The 19,027-nt window shown below is 37.7% G+C and overlaps 1 protein-coding gene across 1 annotated transcript in view; it reads right to left on the bottom strand.

Moving 5' to 3' along the window:
* The window catches only part of LOC142336880 (uncharacterized), a 44,341-nt gene that overhangs the window by 2,701 nt on the left and 22,613 nt on the right, over positions 1–19,027 (bottom strand). The window contains exons 4-6 of the mRNA XM_075385843.1: positions 15,275–15,424; positions 5,053–5,158; positions 1,743–1,969 (exon numbers count right to left, since the gene is read on the bottom strand). Coding sequence (XP_075241958.1) covers positions 1,743–1,969; positions 5,053–5,158; positions 15,275–15,424 — 483 coding nt within the window. The remainder of the gene's footprint in view (positions 1–1,742; positions 1,970–5,052; positions 5,159–15,274; positions 15,425–19,027) is intronic.

Genomic DNA, 19,027 nt, shown 5'->3' with positions numbered 1-19,027 from the left:
CTTTGAATTGTAAAAACCAAGAGAAGGCCAATAATAGCCTCCAACTATTGCTGTGCGGCTATTAATAGCTGACTAAATTTGAACAAAAAGTTTTCGAACTATGGGCTTGGACTTTTTTGACTCCTCTTAGCCCGTGGATGGCGGTGTTGGCTAATGGCGCTCAATAGTTTTGCTGAAAGACTTCAAAAGATGCAATTAGACTCTATCATAGAACACAATCAACTTTCGGCAAATTTTTTGTTCAGTTTTTGGTAATCTGTCGCCCTTTGACTTTAAGTGTTTAAAATTTTGAATAAGTGAACAACTTAGATCTCTCGAAACTCTAAAGAGTCGATAACGTAAAAGTCACTGTAAAAGTCGAAACAGTCAATTTGAAATTTTGCGTTATAGAAGACACACTCGGTTACAATAATTGCTTGAGAATTTGGATTAGGACAATCTTCTAAAAAGTGTTTTTATATCTCATTAGGACCAAAGAAGTTACGAAATCAAACAGATATACAATTCCATCCTTTTGATAACGGGTCCTTCTTTGATCTTTCCTCTATATTGCAATTTCCGTAACATTGGATGTTAATTGGGCATGTTACATAGAAAAAAAGAGATACAATGAAATATTATTATGATTCTTACATTAAACTAGAATTTCAGATTATCGATCCGGATTAAGTACACAAATCCTTTTTCTGAAACGTTAACAATTTTAAATTATCGTGAACCTGAACCAGTGCACATACGAAACTTGAAAGAATGATGCCCAAGTTTAGACCCCGACTTATGAAAGGATTTAAAAAGTCTAGTAGGGGTAGGTGTCAATATTGAACAAAATTGGGCAGTCAAGCACTGTGCTAAACTCGAGGAATAGTGTTTTTATGGGTTGAGTAAAAGTGTTTTCATAAGCGTTTTCAGTCAAGCATGTTGATTTCATAGGCATTTTGAACCGCGCATGGTTTTTCATGGGTAATGAATTTTCATTTAAGTAGTTTAGCCAAAGAAAATTCATCGCTCGAGCAAGGTCTTTTAATGAGTCAAAAAAAACCTTCTCATAATTTGCTTTTTAGCACTCTCGGGATTTTTTTTCTGCTTCTTTACATACAGAAAGAGCAATCGAGCTAGACCACACATCATTGTGCCACTGCAGTCTTTGCTTGAGATTTCGGAAGCCGACTCCATCGCAGCTGGACTATATTGTCACATTAGTTGATTGAATTAAACTAGGTAGTTTAATTGAAATGGTATTCTTCTCATTAGCCATGATGAAATTGCGGCGTCATTCAGTTATTATGCCTTCCAAAATTAGGAATTATCATTTTTTAAAAAAACACCATTCATAAGAAAACCTTTTTGGTGGTTCTTCTGAATAGCAAAATATCAAGGAGCACACATGTTGACTACGTTATAAGCAAAAGTGAGCAATAATACTGTACGTAAAATTGTCGGGACAGAAATGCAGTCGTGAAAAGACTTTTGCTCGACTCACAAGTTGAAAATAGCTCGATCCAATTATTTTTTGTTTTATTATTTTGAGTCGAGCAAAAGTCCAGCATTTTTAATTTGAGGCAAAACTCCAGAAGCCAATTTTTGGCGTTGAGCTAAAGTCTTTTGGTAGGAATTTGGGGTCGAGCACGGTCATCTAATAACTCGAGGCCTCTGCCTGGGTAAACCTTTTACATAAATTTGCTTCTGAATTGACAGTTTGACCTGTAAACTAGCGATTTGTAAGAGAGTGTATATCAACATACTCCCTTGGTCCTCGTCCTTTTCTCTTTCAAAAGCAGCAGGGTCTTCCACTTCACTCTCCGGCATAGAAGACCCCTCTGCTCCTCCTCCATCCCCATCGGCTGAGAGATCATCCGGGGGTTCATTCTCATCCTTATTGCCCAACTCTTCTCCCCCTTCGTCTTTGGAGGGTGGTGGTCCGTCAGCTACTGACGCCTCCTTCTCCTCCACTTCTTTGGGCTCTTTCTCTGTGCGCGGTTAATCGCCGATTAGCATACTGTTACAATTACAACAAGACAAACGATCGCATGCCCTGTTCAAAAATGCCGCTTTAGTTTAACAATTTTTTTTTACAAATTGTATATTTTCTCTAATTTTGTTGTTCAACTATTACATTTCTGGATAATATTTTCAACGAATTCTACTCCGTAGTTAGTATGTATTATTTTGTTGTCAGTATTATTCTACTAGAAAAGTTGTTCATTCAGAGAAGGATGTATTAAGTTACAATAAGTTACAAAATTTACCATTTACAGAAGCTAGCGCAATGGATTGAAAAATTGCGTTAGGTCTCTTATAAGCTTGAGTTAAAAGTTCTATAGGTTCTTTAAAATAAATTGCGCTGGCTCTATGCCTCAAGGTTTTTCATCATTATGACAAGACGCCGGCACAAATTTTGGACATAGTCTTAATTTAGCCGCAGATTACCCGCAAATAGCCACCATTGAACTCCCTTATGTCCTTGGGATTTAAACAAACAAAAATAGAAAAGAAGCAAATCGATAGTCATCTTTTTTTCAAAGTGTCATGAGGTTTTCTAATAGGTTCATCCCGTCTCTTTAGATTCTGCTACTTTGCCCTTGAATTTATTCACTAAACTGCTTGAAACTGTTCCAATGATTTTAAAAAGCCATTGTGTTGTCAGCATACACAGGGAAAAGGTTGTTTCTTCAAAACAAACGAACATAGCCGCAGATTGCCGGAAAATAGCCGCGATAGCAACTCTTGTGGCCTTCCATGAATTGAAACAACTAAAGAAAGATAGACAGATGGACAACCGGTCCTTTAATAGACTACTAGACTTTTTGGTTAGGTTCAGACTGTCATTTACGCTATATAAGGAGGCATATACGCTATATAAGGAAAACGCCCACATAGAGCCCACATAAGTTTTCAAAATTAATATTCAAAATCAAAAACTCAAGACACTAATACTCAATAATTAGGACATTTACGTTGGGCGCTACTTAGATGCACACTATTGACCTCCAACTAGTATTTGTTCATAAAAATTAAATTTCATTAATCAAGTTCAGAAGTAATTTTTTCAATGATGTTAGTCACGCATTTGACCTAAAAGCAGAACAAATGACATCACGCACACAAATTTTCATGCAAAGCAGTAGAAATTACTGAAATTGAAAAAGTCAATTTCAAAAATTCAGGTCGCAAGAATGATCAGTGGAGACAACGAATTAAAAAAACATAGCAGGACAACTCGTGACGTACAATTCCAAGCATTTTCATTTACTAAACAAACAACTAGACCTAGACCGGACTATGAGTGAATTGGGAAAACCATTTCCAAAATAATGAAAATGTGTGAACAGAACTTAAAAAAAAGACAGCGCCCCAATACAATTCAAATTCTTCGAAATGTTAAAAACACGATGTCTTTAATGATAGCCGCTATTGCTTCGCGGCTATTAGAATCACGAAACATATGATTGAAAGTGAAAACATCTTAAAAAAATTACAGCGCCTAAATGATAGCTGTTCAGAGACTGACGGCAGCTATTACCACTGTAGCATCAATTTTCTTACAAAAACGTCATTTAAAAGTCTTTGGTGGCGTTATAGTGACAAAGTTGACTGTCACTTGTCCTCTATATTCCACAGATCCCAAATATGTTACTAAGTATTTCAATAAAATTTTTTGAGACAAAAGTGATATTATGATAGGGTTTTTAATAATTTATCTTTCAATTGACTTAAAAATAATTCTGTGTTCTTCGTTTGAGTTTCATTTTGGTGTTCAAAATAATTGAATATTAATATTTGGTGCCCATTTGTTCCACTTTTTTTTAGAGATGTTTCATTATGTTTTGTTAAACATACCTGAATAACGTTGGGCGATGTGCTCTGAAACGACAGACGAGCGGTTGGCTTTGGCAGTAGCTAGGTGCATTTTAAGGGTTTCCGGAGGCTAGCTTTAGCTTAATGGAAGGGGGGTGTTGGGGTGAGCGCGGTGGGGTGCGGGTATTGGGGGATGATGATGCAGGTGATCAGGGTGAAGTAGTGGGGTAAAGATGTAAAATTGCCAATTTGCCAATTTGCCAAAACTACCCTTCGCACCATGAATTCGTTTCCAAAACAGTTTTGGTGAATCGCATATTTAGAGTCCAGTAAGCTCTTAGAGAACCTAATGCCTTCTGGGCGCTATCAGTTTATCCCAATTTTAAGAATCAAAAGTTAAAAGGGTCAGAAGTAATATCAGTTAAGCGAAAAAAGGGCATATAAAAGACAACATAACTGTTATAAACGCTACCAACTTCATTTTAGAGCAATTTAACAGTTTTAGTTTTCGATACTTTGTGTGGATAACTTTTTCTTGAGTTGTCTTCACACTTATAATGATTTGTATTGAATAATATGAATTGGGACCATACATAAAATTTTTATGTCTTTTTAAAGGTGTAAGAAATGTCTATCAATTGGGAGAAGAGAAAAAGCGTACACAAATCGGTATAAGATATTGTACAACAACTTGATATGTGTACCTTTGCAAAAATTTCTCAAATGCTTCAAGAAATATTGTATATAATAATAAATATCACACTATAAACGTTTACCAAATTTGACCTTTCAAGACTCTTCTAAGGTATCTTAAGTTTCTTAATATGAAAAAAACTTCTTGCTTTTTGGCCAGTTGCATCAAATTTCGCAAATTTTTTTTCACTGTTTCAATACAAACATAGTCGAATGATTATAAAAAACATAAAAATTCGGCTCAAAACAGAATAGATAATGCCACACGCTTGCTGTCGCCATCGAAAATGATCAAACTCCGAGGCGAAGAAAAGTTGTTGAATAACTTCGAGCCGCCACTCAGTTTTCACCACCATATCACAACAGTGGCCGAAAAATAGTCGAGGAAAATAGCCGTCTAAATTCAGAGCCGATTTTCGGATTTTATGTGCCAGATTATTACATCATTCATCTGGCGTTCACAAATTATTTCAGTGATAATTTATGCAACTGCTGTTATCGCAATGAGAGGTTATTAAATTTAACTTTTCAGCTATGTATGCTAATGGAGATTAATCTTTTCCTTTATTATCCGCATCCTTACGCCCAAATCTTTTTCGGCTCTTTTTCTTAGACGGAGGTGGAGCTTCTTCGTCCTCGTCCGCTTTGCTCTTCTTCTCATCAATTTCATCTAAAGTACATATAGTTCAAAGAAGTTCCACTGCAATCATAACCGACTAACGTCGGGCGAATTTCCTGTAGGAGGCAGCTGCGGCTTAGGGATACTAGCATTGTGTGTGTGTGTGTGAGCGGGGGGGGGGGGGGGTGGGCTAGCATTGTGTGTGTGTGTGTGTGGGGGGGGGGGAGGGGGGAGCTCGTCACACCAAAATGGTCTCTTCTCTATGGGCCTTCAAATGACGTAAATAGAGTTTATTATATATCACTATAAGCTCTAAAAAAATAGAGTGAAGAAAATTACATCAATTTTGGCACAGTTTTCAGCTGCTGGCTTTTTTGAATGAAAGAGAAATTTAGATTGCGCAAAATAAAAAAAAACCCAAGAGCGGAAAACTCACCCAAAAAGTCAAAACGGTCAAGCACAAATTGTGCCTAAAAAGAGCAATACGTTTGCATTTAGAGGTTCAAACATCGTTCGAGAGCAATTAAACATTCACATCCAATTTTGAATGGCCAGATCTCTTCAGAGTCAGATTTTCAAACATAGCCAACATATGGCCTTGAAATAAACCACTGTGACTTTTAGTTATAAAAAGTTGAACCCGAAAACCGAAAAGAGTCGCAGCTCAAAAAAAATCGTTAACTGCACATGAAATAGCAAACTCAAAGGTCTTCAAATAAAAGAGCTTTATAACCATACCCGACGAAAGTCGGTCAAAGTGCCTTTAAATAATTGGCGAGCAGTTAGCTTAGCTAGTAGCCAGCTGGGTCTTAGGTATGCCAGCTTAAGCATTAGTAAGAGAGGGCAAAAAGTAAGAAACGGGGCTGCATTCAGGGGAGGGCCAATTGAGGTGGCGGGATAGCGGATTTGGAGCCTTATTATTAATTATGAGAATAGAAATGAACTGCCTCTTCCACCATGAGTTTATGTCCTCTCAGCTGCTTTGGTGATTTCCACATTTAGAGATCAAAAAGCTTTAAAAATACTGTTGAATAATACAAGGCGCTCCAGGCTGTACCTGTTGTTACGCTTTTCAGAAGAGAAAAACACAATGACGATAACAAAAATATAGCGAGAAGAAAAGTTTGCAGTGCAGAAAATAGCATAAAAAAACAGAATACCGTAAAAAATTTCAAAGTCTAAGAGAAATATAAATTCTAAGAGGATTGCCCATATCAGAAATATCAAGGACATGTAAAACAAAAACCAAAAATTGATTGCTTGTCAAAACCAATAATTGCAGCGTATCTGTAAGAAACAATAAAAAAATTCTTGGAACTAGTTGAAGTAGTTTAATTAGTAGTAGCGAGGAAGGGCTATTTTTGGATCAAAAATTCTCAAAACGAATTTTTTCTCTTAAATATTAGCAAAACTGGCTAACGAATTAACACTAGAAACATACTGAGAACTCTAAATATCAATTCTTATCATTAAAGTTCAGAAACGGAAATTGATGTTAAAAAACCAAAACCCACGTTCAAGTCATGAACACATAAGCGTCAACTAAAAAATTTATGAAATCACAACTTCTAATCGAATTGTAAGGAATTAACCAACAGAATTAATGAAATTGCTCCAATTCAGTGTCAAGAGCAATTAATAATATAGTTCAGAAGACCTCTCAACAATACCACTTGTAGTGTATGCTAGACTCATTTAATAAGGGCAGAAGTCAACATCTTGAGTGATGTAGGTGATTATTATTTGATCACACTTACTCGTGGAAAAAAAGGCAACAAATGACAACTTCAGCTGCAAAGGTTAAACTGTCAGTAAGAAACTTGCTCTGTGCATCTGGTGCGTGATCAAATTGCCACATCAAAGCTTAAGCTCTGACAAAAATAAAAAAAATTGCTGAACAGCTGACGAAAGAAAGCTGAATTTTAAATTTCGCTCTACATCGCAAAGGAAAAATCTCTCGTAGCAAAAGTCTTTTCACGCACACTTTTCTCACTCTCTCTCATACAAAAAGGCATGCACAAAGGCAAAATCACTGTTCCTGTGTGATTTTGGTGTTCATTCAGCAGCTTGACCTAAATTTTTTCTTAACGTACAACTTTGACTTAAACATCCTCTTTATCTGACATTTAACCGATTAAACAAACTGATCACCAAACAACCTATATATTTAGGTATCCATATGTATCACATTTCCCTCGTGACAAAAAAAAATTCTAATGTATTTACAATTTTTTAGAATCAACACAAAACATGCAAACGAGTGGGATGAACATAACTTAACTCAAAGTTGTAGAGGTACTACAAATGTGAAATTTAAGGATAATCAACGATTAAAATTTAAGTATATGCGAGGCTTATAAGTCTGAGGACTTTCAATCGCACATGGGTTGTGTATGCTAATGAATGTAAATTATCACCACTTGACAGACAATTACAGCACATAAAATTCTAAATGTTTAATAATTTTGGAATCGTAAGGCGAATACGCTTCAAAATTCTCATCATGTAAACTGAGTACATTACACTGAATAATTTAAGCGCACACACAGTAATAAATGGATTCGCAGGGCGAATACTTGAATAAATTTTAGACTAACAATTGAAGAGCAACTGTAATAAATTAAAAGCAAGGTTAATATTAAATTTAGATTAAAGAAGCGGAAACAAGACTAAATAAGTGATTGTAGTTTATGACAGTTTTGCTGAGTTTTTAGCTTAAATTTCATTTTCTGCATCCCAAACAAATAGTTCTCTTTCTTGTTCATATTCGTGATATCTAACTCTTGAATCTGGTGGCGAAACTTGGGGGAGAGGGGATTCTTGAATGTTCCGCACTTTGAATCATGGCTACCACTGTATTCGCGTTTGCTGCATCTTGCTTCTCTTTTTTCGATTTGCGTTTTTTCTGTATGCCGGAACTGGTAGAGGTCAGAGAACTATTAGGTGGAATATCCGCGTCTGTGAAGCCGTAAAATTGGGGCCAATTTCGCTTTCGGGTTCCTTGTTGTTTTTGCGGGTCGGAATGTGTGTCTTGGGTCTGCTGGTTTTGAGAAGAAGACATTTGCGGAGCGGGTACTTTTGATATCACTTGTTGTTCCTGAACTGTCGCGTTATCATTGTCGTTGAATGAGGCTGCTTTTCGACGTCGTTTGGGCTATGGTTTTGTAGGTTTGCGTACGGTGAGGGCTCGAGAAACGTTTGAGTTGACAGAGGAAACAACTGAAGTAGTGTCTCGATGTCGGTGTCGAATTTTGATTTCCCCTCGCTTTTGCTTTTTAATGTCGTTGCTGTGTTTGGCGATCTTTATTTCGGTTGTTTGCTCATAGGGCGCAGGACGCCTTTGTGCGTACGACCAGAGATTAGTGGATCTTTCAGCTTTGGTGCCAAACTTTGCCAGGTCACTATCTCTGACTTTAACTGGCGATCGCCCCGGTTCGTTAATTATTGTTGTCGTTGGGGAGGATTTAGTGACGAATGAGCCGGGTTTTAAAACTTCGTAAAGCCCAGCAAGCTGTCTTTTCGCCCTCTTTTTGTTTGGCAGTTTTCGTGCTAGCTTCACACTTAATAACTTTTCCGTTCTCGGAATGGGATTCGTGAGTTTGGGGTGGATTATGAACCGCGATTCCTTATTGTCGGAGTCACGGTATCGGAAGCCTGCATCTTGTTGTGCCTTATTCATCGCTGTCTCAATTTCCAGATCGCTTCTCTCAGGATTGACCCATCCAGCATCATCGAGGTATTTGTCTACAGGAACTGTATCGGCATCTAAATAGTGATTAATAATTTTTTCATATGATAAGTTTAAACTTGATGGACATGTGCTAATATTGCGCAAAGGAGTATTCACCAGACGACCAAAATGAGCTTCAAACGGAGTTATCTGTGTTGTTTTCTTTCATGTTATTCGTAAGTCAGAAATTATTAGTTTAATTGCTTTAGATGTTGAAAATGAATCTTTATTTTCAGTTTTCATACAGGATAACCGCCGTTTAATTGTCTGTATCATTCGCTCCACTAATCCAATTGCTCTATGATCTCCGACTGGCGCGTCGAGAATGTTAATATTATTTTCATTACAGTAGTTTGTAACTTGTTTACCTACTAAACAAGTGGCTTGATCTAAACGGATTGTTCGCGGGATTCCATGAATATAAGCGTAATCGCGGAGAAATTTTACCACATTTGTCCCATTTGCATGTTCAAAAATTCGAGCTGTCGGATACCTTGAATAACGATCAATACATGCCAAAAAGTAAATAACTTTATCTTTGTCATTTGTTATCGGACCCCCAAAGTCAATTTGAATTTCTTCATTTGGTTCTTGACAAGCCTTATGCGGATACCATTTAGATTTTGGTATAACAGGTTTTAAATTCTTACCAATATCTGTACACGGACCGCAATCTGATGCTTTGGTTAGGATCTCTCTATGCATATATGGCCACCATGCATACTGAGATAGTGAAATCATGCCCCAACTACCAGGGTGGGTCATGTGGATGGATTCCAGTACCGCTTCCTTTATCGAATTGGGTATGGCGACGCGCTCTTCCACACACAAGCAACCGGACCTCACGTGAAGGTCCTTCCAAAACGAATATATATAGGGGCTAACTTCCTTACAGCGGTTCTCGTCGTCTTGGAGGACACAATCTCTAATTTCCTTTAATACTGCGTCCTTACTTGTTAAGACGGCTAGGAATGATTTTGTAAAAAGTTGGTTTAAATTATTTTCAAAGATTTCCTCTTTGGACAATTCAATGTCTTGGACTTCGGGTGATGATGAAATTGGGGTATGAATGTTAGGGCTCGTACTAGTTGTCGCTATTGGGGTTGATTGAGTGCGGAAAGTTACTTTGGGAGCATTAGTAGGAGTTGGGGGGTTAGATTGAGGCACTTCTTTTGCGGACATTGTTATGTGGTTTACTTTATTTTCTGCTTTTGCGGCTAAGTTACAATTAAAATTATTTGACTGGATTTGCGATGCGGATGCAGTAGTGTTTTGAATCAATTGATTTGCAAGGCAATTAAAGTTAGAAATGAATTCGAAATTGTAATTGTTTACTTGTGCTCGAGGAATGAGTGGATTAATTGAGGCATTTGAATTATTCGTGCTAATTTTAGCAGGTTTGCAAAAGTGGACGCGCGTCTTGCTTACTTGTTGCTTATAATTACTGGTTATGTGCCGCTTTTGGAAAGGAATTTTATTCGCGTGACTAAATAAAGATGTAATTGCGTCGCGAATAGGGGAAATTGTTGCTACCATGAATTCCTCGTCGTATTGATTGACACTTTTAGCGTTTTGATTTGGTTGTCGCGAAATATAATCAACTAAGCCCATTCTAGTACCAGGAATATGTTCGATGTTAAAATCAAATGGTAACAAACGGTCAATCCATCGTGTTAATCTACTGTTGTAGGATTTATTAGAACGGTGTGATTTTAGGACTGAAAGAAGTGCTCTGTGATCTGCTAAAACTGTGAAAGTCTTCCCAAATAGATAATATTTAAAATATTCAATGGCCCAAACCACCCGAAGTAATCCGAGTTCATTTATACTATAGCGTTCTTCATTGCTATTAAGAAAACGAGATGCAAAAGCTACTGTTTTCCACCCTTCACAATCTAATTGTTCAAGCGCAGCGCCTAAGCCTTGGCGGGATGCGTCGCATTTGATTCGCGTTTCCAGTGTTGGATTAAAATGAGTGTTTTCTGTAGCGTTTGCAATAACAGTTTTGATGTGTTCAAAATGTAACTGATGATTTTCATTCCAAATAAATTTTTCGTTTTTCTTTAATAAGGGCCGAAGAGGGTGGCATATTTTGGCAAGATTGGGTATAAATTTGCTTAAATGATGAACGCTACCTAAGAATGACCGTAATTGTTTCAATGTTCTTGGAGCTTTGATTTCCGCAATTGCCGCTGTTTTAGATTCTATAGGTTTAACACCACTTTGTGAGAATGTGAAGCCAAGCCAATTTATTTGATGTTTTGCGAAGTGAAATTTGCTTAAATTAATTATAAGGTTATCCGCTTCGAGTTTTTGGAGGCATTTGTACACGTATTTGAGGTGCGATTCCTTGGTGCCTTTGCTAACTACAATTATGTCATCCAGAAAACAGTATGTGTTAGTCAGCCCAACCAATGTGTAATCCATTGCCCTTTGAAACTCGGCCGGCATATCCGTAAGGCCATAAAATCCCGTTTTAAAACGATATGTACCTGTTGCTTCGCCGCAAATGATATTAAAATTACAATGACGTGCGGTATCCGGATGCAGCTTTAGTTGACTATAGGCATATTTTAGATCGATCGTTGAAAAATAGACATTATCTCCCAGATTTGAATTATTAATATGTTGTGAGATTGAATCGATAAGACTATCTATATTTGGCATTTGATACTTGTTTTTGTGGATCGCTTTATTTAGTATTTTCGAATCAAGAGCTAATTTTACAGATTTGTCCTTTTTGACCGTAATTACAATGGGAGAAATTTAGTTCTTATCCGGACATTCTTGTAGTTTTTCGATGTGTCCTTGTTCAGAAAGTTTCTTTAGCTCAGCAGATACTTTGTCTAATAAGTTTATAGGAACACGGCGGCCTTTTTGGTTTGATGGGGTATAATGTTTGTGGAATTTTGAACGAACTGTATGTACTTTGGACTTACCAATTCTGGAGATTAGGTCTGGATAATCAATAGCAATCTGTTTTTTGATTGGGCAATATTCTTGATACCTGATTGATTGTTATATGATTTTTTGATTGATGTATGGAGAGTCCAGGAGCTGGAAACAAATCTCTACCCAATAGAGAACGATGTCCATCCGCCACTACTTGAATTTCTATTGGATTTGCGTACCAATTGCTGCTTTGAATTGAAGTTTGGAGAATGCCCACCGTATGAATAGGCTCGTTTGAAAATGTTTTCAATTGTTTAGGATTCGCTTCGCATATCCACTTCGATTTCGAGTCATGGGAAATGATGGAGTTCGCCAAGGATTCATTTATTATTGTGCATACGCTGCCCGAATCCACCAAAACATTTGTTGATGTATTACCGAAAATTACAGGAAGATGGATTGCGTCCACTGAAGTTGTGGAATCTGTTGAAGATACTACTGCTACACAATTATCTTCATCTGAAGAATATTTTGACTCCAAATCGGGATCAAAATTGGCCGAAATTTGATTGACATCTTCATTTTGATCATCTTTTTCTACGTTATTGACCCGCGGTTTAGGTTATGGGTACGAATTGGGATCTTTAGGTTTGCGGCAAACCTTTGCGAAGTGGTTTTCAATACCACAGTTATTGCATCTTTTTCCCCGAGCGGGACATTTATTACGGTGGTCAGAGGTCCAACTAGATCCACAGAAATGACAGGTTGTAGGCTTTTTCCGTGCTGTTGTATTCATATTGGAGAAAAGGGGTAGCATTCGCGATGCGCATCCGTTGTACTTGGTTAACAGTTGAATGTGACTCGGTTTTACTTGCATTCATTTTTAGTTGGTTGAGCGTACCCATCTCGATATTAATTGCTATTGCCAATGCTTTTTCCGGGTCTACTGTTTCTTTAGGAAGCTCTTTTTGAATGTCTTCATTTTGCATGTTCGCGATAAAGACGTCCCGGATGATAGTGTCTCCTTTATCTCCTGGATCACAGTTTTCCGAAAGTTCTTTGAGATGTCCATAGAACTTCTCAATAGGTTCTCCCTTTTGCTGTTTTCGTGTGAGGAAGAGGTATCTATCGAAGGTTATATTATGGATCCGAATGAAAGTTGTATTTAGAACATCCCAAAGATCCTTCGTTGAGATTGTTTCGAGATTGACGGTCGAATTCTTTGAGTTGAATACGCGCCGCCCATCCATGCCTAAGCTCAAGTACATCAAAGAAGATGCTTTCCGATCACATAACTTCCACGGTTTGTCACCGCAAAGTATGCCGACTGCTGTAACACGTTGACATTGATTCTTCCACGCTGTTTTTGCCTGCTCATTGCGGGTACGTCGGTCTCGCTCAGATTGTGCCGTCGGGTTGTCAACTGCGTCCTCATATGCTGGTTCAGGAGGTAAGAGAACATGTTCTGGAGGGTCCACTAAGAGGAGGTCCACTTCAATTCCTTCTCGGGCGAGGATTGCGGGTTTCAATTGTATTCTCCAAAACTCCCAGCGAATTGGGGGTTCTAGTGTCGCCTTTTCCCAAAAGGGTTGAATTTCAAGTGGGGATTTGCCGCTGTCCTTTGTCGCTGACTGCGCCATGTTATGCTCTGTCTTATTGAATAGTTTAGGATTCGCGTTGCGAATACTTCGTCGCAAGAATGTGTTAGGAATTGCTGGGCGAATACACAACTAATTGGGTATTACGAATTCTGATTATTGGAAACGCGGTGCGAATCCGTTGCTAAGTTTAACTTAGGATTATGAAGAGCGTTTGTAGAGTAACTTGAATTCAGATTGACTAAATGAAATTATGATTACTTATAATAAACTAGCATGAACAAAATATGAAATAATTTAGTAGACTAACGGGAATATTAATATAGGTGAATAAATAGAAGTCATAACTTTTAGTTATAAAAACACATGATATAATTATAGGTATAGAGGATAAATAATTTAGTACACACAAAGGTTTCGATATATATTTAGGTATCCATATGTATCACACAACCTTCGGTGTTTATTAGCACTTTGGTTCCAAAAAACGCCGATTAGACCAATAAGAGCGTCGTTTTCGCTTTGCGGTTACTAAACACGCATTTTGAAGCAAGGTTATTCGCTTTGGTGCTCAGGATGAGCTCATCAGCACAAAACGGATATAGGCATGATGGACTTGGGTTGCGGAACGGGAGGTTCAGACCGAACAGAGCCAATTGAGGTATGTGCCGGATCAAATGGACTTTGGTCACCCTGGGCCAACAGTGGGCCAGACGAAACTGACAAAAGACAGGCCTGGGCCAGACCAAACAGACCCAAGACCGACTCCGGATTAGACTGAAGAACCCATGACCTGGACTAGACCAAACAGACCCAAGACCGACGCAGAGCCAGCCCAAGTAGACCAGAGACCAACCTTGGAACAGACCGAACAGACCCAAGACCTGGGCCAGACCGAACAGACTCAAGGCTGACCCTGAGCGAGACCGAGCAGACCCAAGACGGATCTTGATCCAGAATGAACAAACTTTAGTTACGCTGTGCCAGACATACCTAAACATGTAGAATTACAGTAATTTAAACATTTCAAATTTTAAGCCCAAAAATCAACTTACACTACACACTACTCAGTAAAATCAAGGTAGTCAAGGTAAACATTTGTTAAGGTAATATGAAGGTAAAGTCTACTTTTACTTTACCTTACCTTGAGTTCATGTAAAAAATTACCTTAACTTTGTTGAGGTAAAAATACCTTAAATTACTTTAACTTTTTTGTAACGCTTTGCAGTAAACTTACCAAATTTACTTAGGACACAGTTTAGCAAACGAGACACGTATGAATTTTGACTGTTCTTCAACCAAAAAAAATATCCAATCCGAGAACCACAGAGTGTTCAGTAATCAAAATTCAGTGTGTGGTTAATCGTCTACTTTTAAGATGATAGTAGCTAAAGATCGGCTGCTGCCTAGAAAAATGGTAACTTCAGGGCTCACATATTTTTTGCGGAGGAGTGGCTGCAGTATTAAGCTGAACTTCTAGGATTTGATCAGTCCTAATAGTTTGCGTGACGCTGATTAGAGCTAACTTTTTTAACGTTGGCTTTCCAAAGAGGTTAACAGACTGAATTTTGTTTTTTTTTTGTTTTGGACCAGAAAATAGGTATGGACAGGACCGAATTTTTGGTTTGGGCCAGACCGGACAGACGGACAATTGGTATGGGCCAGGCCGAACAGGTGCGATTCAGGTATCGGCCAGACGGACCAAAAATTTGTCCAGACTATGAGCTCGGACTATTTTGCACCGGACCCCCCTTTCCGCGACCCAGGACCGTCTGGTCCGTACCTGTCTTGGGTCGAGAACTTCATCCTGGCTGAAGTTACTTTAAGATTCTTGCTCGCATCTCGATCCGCAACGCGGTTCTCAGCGAATACCAGATGTTATTATTGATTTTATCAGAGGTACACATACATATAACCAGTTTGATCCCCAGTCTAACTGATACGTGCCTTTGTCAGCATTCTCGGATGCGTCTTTATTGTCCTGTGTGTTCATGTCGTCACCTGTCGCAGCACTCATCGAGGCACTCTTGTCATCTTTCTCTCCCTTGTCATTCAAATCCTTATCGTCCCCTGCCTCACTCGCACCTGCGTCTCCTCCTTCAACAAAACTCATGAAATGTGTGTGTTTGTGTGTGTGTGTGTGTGTGTGTGTGTGTGTGTGTTTGTGTGTGTGTGTGTTTGTGTGTGTGTGTGTGTGTGTGTGTGTGTTTGTGTGTGTGTGTGTGTGTGTGTGTGTTTGTGTGTGTGTGTGTGTGTTGGAGGGGGGGGGGGGGGGTGGGGGGTCTTAACGTATCCACTTATGCGTCCGAGGACCTCAGTAAATGTTGGGTAAATATGTTCATCAAAATCTGTATTTTGAACTCAATTAATTTTATTCTGAGCGACAGCGTATGTTTACACCTGCCTATCTTGCAGCGCAATCAACTAACTTTCGAGGTAACGTCTCACAATTTTCTAATCTTATTGAAAACATTTTGTGTATAATTCAACCCTTGCGCTGGTGTTCACTTACAATTAACTTTTGAAAACCCAAATGCTTAACGGGTACCTGCTGTTCAAATTGGACGGCATCTGATTTCGGCATTAAAAAACGTGATAAAGGAAAAACTTCTAAAACCTTTTCTATAATCTTAAATGCAATTACTAAATCAAGTTTGCAGCACTAAATCATGTTTAGCAAATTTAATAACAAGAAACAAGTAATTTTTGCAAGCAAGCTATGTTCCTCTTAGACAATGCCGCAGTTCAGCGACAGTTCGAGTGCCGAAAAATTATGTAGAAAATAGGTAAAATTTTGATCAAAAAAACTTTGCGACATAATTCAGTGATTCAAAAACGCAGGTGCCCAAAAGTTAACAAGAAAAATTTTTTGTTTTGACTGCAATTGAGTTTTGTATTATCTTGGGAAGACTGATGTTAGGCAGCCGTGCCTTCTTCAAATTATCTTGAAACCTCTGATGGAACGTTTTGTTTGTTTTTACTTGATGCTTGGCAAGCTTACCAAAAAAATAATTAAAATAGCAGACAGATTGCCTGAAAATAGCTGCTGTTGATCCAACTGACCAACTTTGGGTTGAAATAACTAGAACAGTTGGAGAAAAGTAATGAGAAACTTTGACGAGAGTACAGTGTCAAAAAAGTTCTAGCTTGGTCCGCAGTTTCAGCTTGGTCTACATTCTATAAATATGATGATCTCAGACTCTAAATTGGAGGAAAAAAGCCTATTTCTAACAGCAGATAGAAGTATACAAAAGGAAACTTTCATAACTTAATGCACTAAGTTTTTTATTAGCACACTACCTTAATGCTTGACCTGGATTTATTGGTTTATCCCATTTGGTTTAGCTTCACGTCGTGATCTTGAACGTAACATTGATGAAAGAATTCCGATGAGAATTCAAACGTGAAATTCATTGCTTATGTACTTAAAAACGTAACCGACTAACGTCAGTAAAAATGGTCTCAAACCACCGGCAAGCGTTTGGCTTCTGTAGTACCCAGCTGTAGATTAGAGATGCTTGCATTTGGGGGGGGGGGGGGGGGGTGTAGCGGGGTTAGGGGGATCGAATAACAGATCACAATCCATGGCGGTGGGGGTGCAAAAATATGCACCCAGTAAGTTGGGGGGGGGGCACTAACGCAAAAAAAAATCCAAAAAAGGCCACAGCACTAATATAATTGCCACAAACTTCGTTTGAGAGCAATTTAAAAAACTTGATTGAATGTTAAGTTGGATAAGTACATAGGGGGCGCCGTCTTGAAGTACAAATCTAGGAACATTGTCTAAACAAATAAAAAACTAGACCTAGATATGACTATGATTGGATGCAACAAATCTTAACGACAAAAAATTGTAAGAAAAAGTAAAAATCAAATCCAAATTCTCATATATGAACAAAAAAACCATCATTGTGAAACCAATTTTGGATCTTTTCCGTTTGCACCCCGCCAGCTTAGTGAGTGCATATTATTTGCAACCAGTATGTATCGGCGCTTGCTTTGTAATCGGAGAGAGGGTGCATAAAGTACTCGGGGCACACATTGAAAAGATCTTTAATTTTGTTTTTCAAAAACCAGTTTCTCACTTCAACTTGAAATCTGAGTGGAAAAATTTTACGACTGAAAACCACTCAAATATTTGCTCTAATTTCCAGTATCGATGTGACCATAATCAGCACTCTATTTTGATTTCATCAATCTCAAAAACGTATGATTAAATCTTTAAAAAGACAACCCCATACAAATCAATTTTTTCCAATCGTAAAAGGCACCTCAAATAAGAGATTTGGAGAGGCTGACGACGTCTAATGAACATTTACTGATTAATTTAGGCAATAAATTCTCTTGACAAAAGTGGCCTAATATATAACACCTTAGTGAAACCATGTTGTGAATGGCCCTTCTAAATCTGATAATCAACAGTAGCCTAATCATTTTTTTTCAAAATTCGATTAAAAGTTAGAGTAATAGAGTTGGCGATCAGTGGTTAAAGAATTGACAATCAGTGCAGTTTTACCCCAAAATTATGGGTTTCTGAGCTGCTCAACGCCGAACCACCAAATTTTTTTAAGAAAAACAAAGTATTGCTTTAAAAAATTGCTTCCCAAGAGCAATTTCAGTTTCTGTAAATGCAGTTTATATTAATTGCTTTTCAGTGAGGTCACTGAATTTGCCAAGACTAAATTTATCCAACAAAGTGTAAACTTTTTTAATGTAACCTATGCTTGCCTTTTTATATGCTTGCAGCAAATGAATTGAAATTAATTGGGCTGCACCGAATCTCTTTATACCTAAGCTAGCTTGCTGCTAACTATTAGAACAAAAGATATAACTTTAACATTGGTCTTGAAGGGAAAATAATGGCCATCTCAACACAACAGTGTTTCCCGGGCCGAGGCGTACACCCGTATTCCACCGTTATTAAGCGAGAATAAGGGTGTAAAGCCAATTCCACTCTTAATTAGCAGGTATAAGAGTGTAAGAGTGTAATTTTGAGAAAATTACACTTTAATGTACACTCCTTACACTCTTTAGTACACCCTTATTACACTTTTGAAAAAACACTATAATTACACTCTTTATTCCACTCTTTATTACACTCTTGAGCGAATTAGGTGAAGCAAATGTAGAACTTAATGAAAACCTTTTGTTAATAGCATTTCGAAAAAGACAAGTTAGAAAGTCTATTTTAGCCCGTTTTGTTGACCTGATACTGAATTTTTGAGATTGTGCAGAAATAAAAGCCAATAGTTTGATTTGTATACAGAATTTTTATAAACTCTCCAAATAGGTGAAAAAAATGTCGAACTTCATTAAAAAAGTTTGTTAACAACTTTTTGAAAAAGACGAATTGAAAAGTCTATATTAGCCCGTTTTGTTGCCCTGATACTGAACGTTTTGAGATTGTGTAGAAATAAAAGCCAATATTTTGATTTGCATACAGAATTTTTATGAAATCTCCAAATAGGTGAACAAAATGTCGAACTTCATTAAAAACGCTCGTTAACAACTTTTTGAAAAAGACGAATTGAGAAGTCTATATTAGCCCGTTTGGTTGCCCTGATACTAAATTTTTTGGAATTGTGTAGAAATAAAAGCCAATAGTTTGATTTGTATACAGATTTTTTATGAAATCTCCAATTAGATGAAGAAAATGTCGAACTTCATTAAAAAAGTTTGTTAACATCTTTTTGAAAAAGA

Source organism: Convolutriloba macropyga, chromosome 3, assembly GCF_964194025.1.
Source record: "Convolutriloba macropyga chromosome 3, txConMacr16.3, whole genome shotgun sequence".
Classification (NCBI taxonomy): domain Eukaryota; kingdom Metazoa; phylum Xenacoelomorpha; order Acoela; family Convolutidae; genus Convolutriloba; species Convolutriloba macropyga.
Note: the sequence above shows the minus strand (reverse complement) of the source record. Positions and strands in the feature narration are given on the sequence as shown.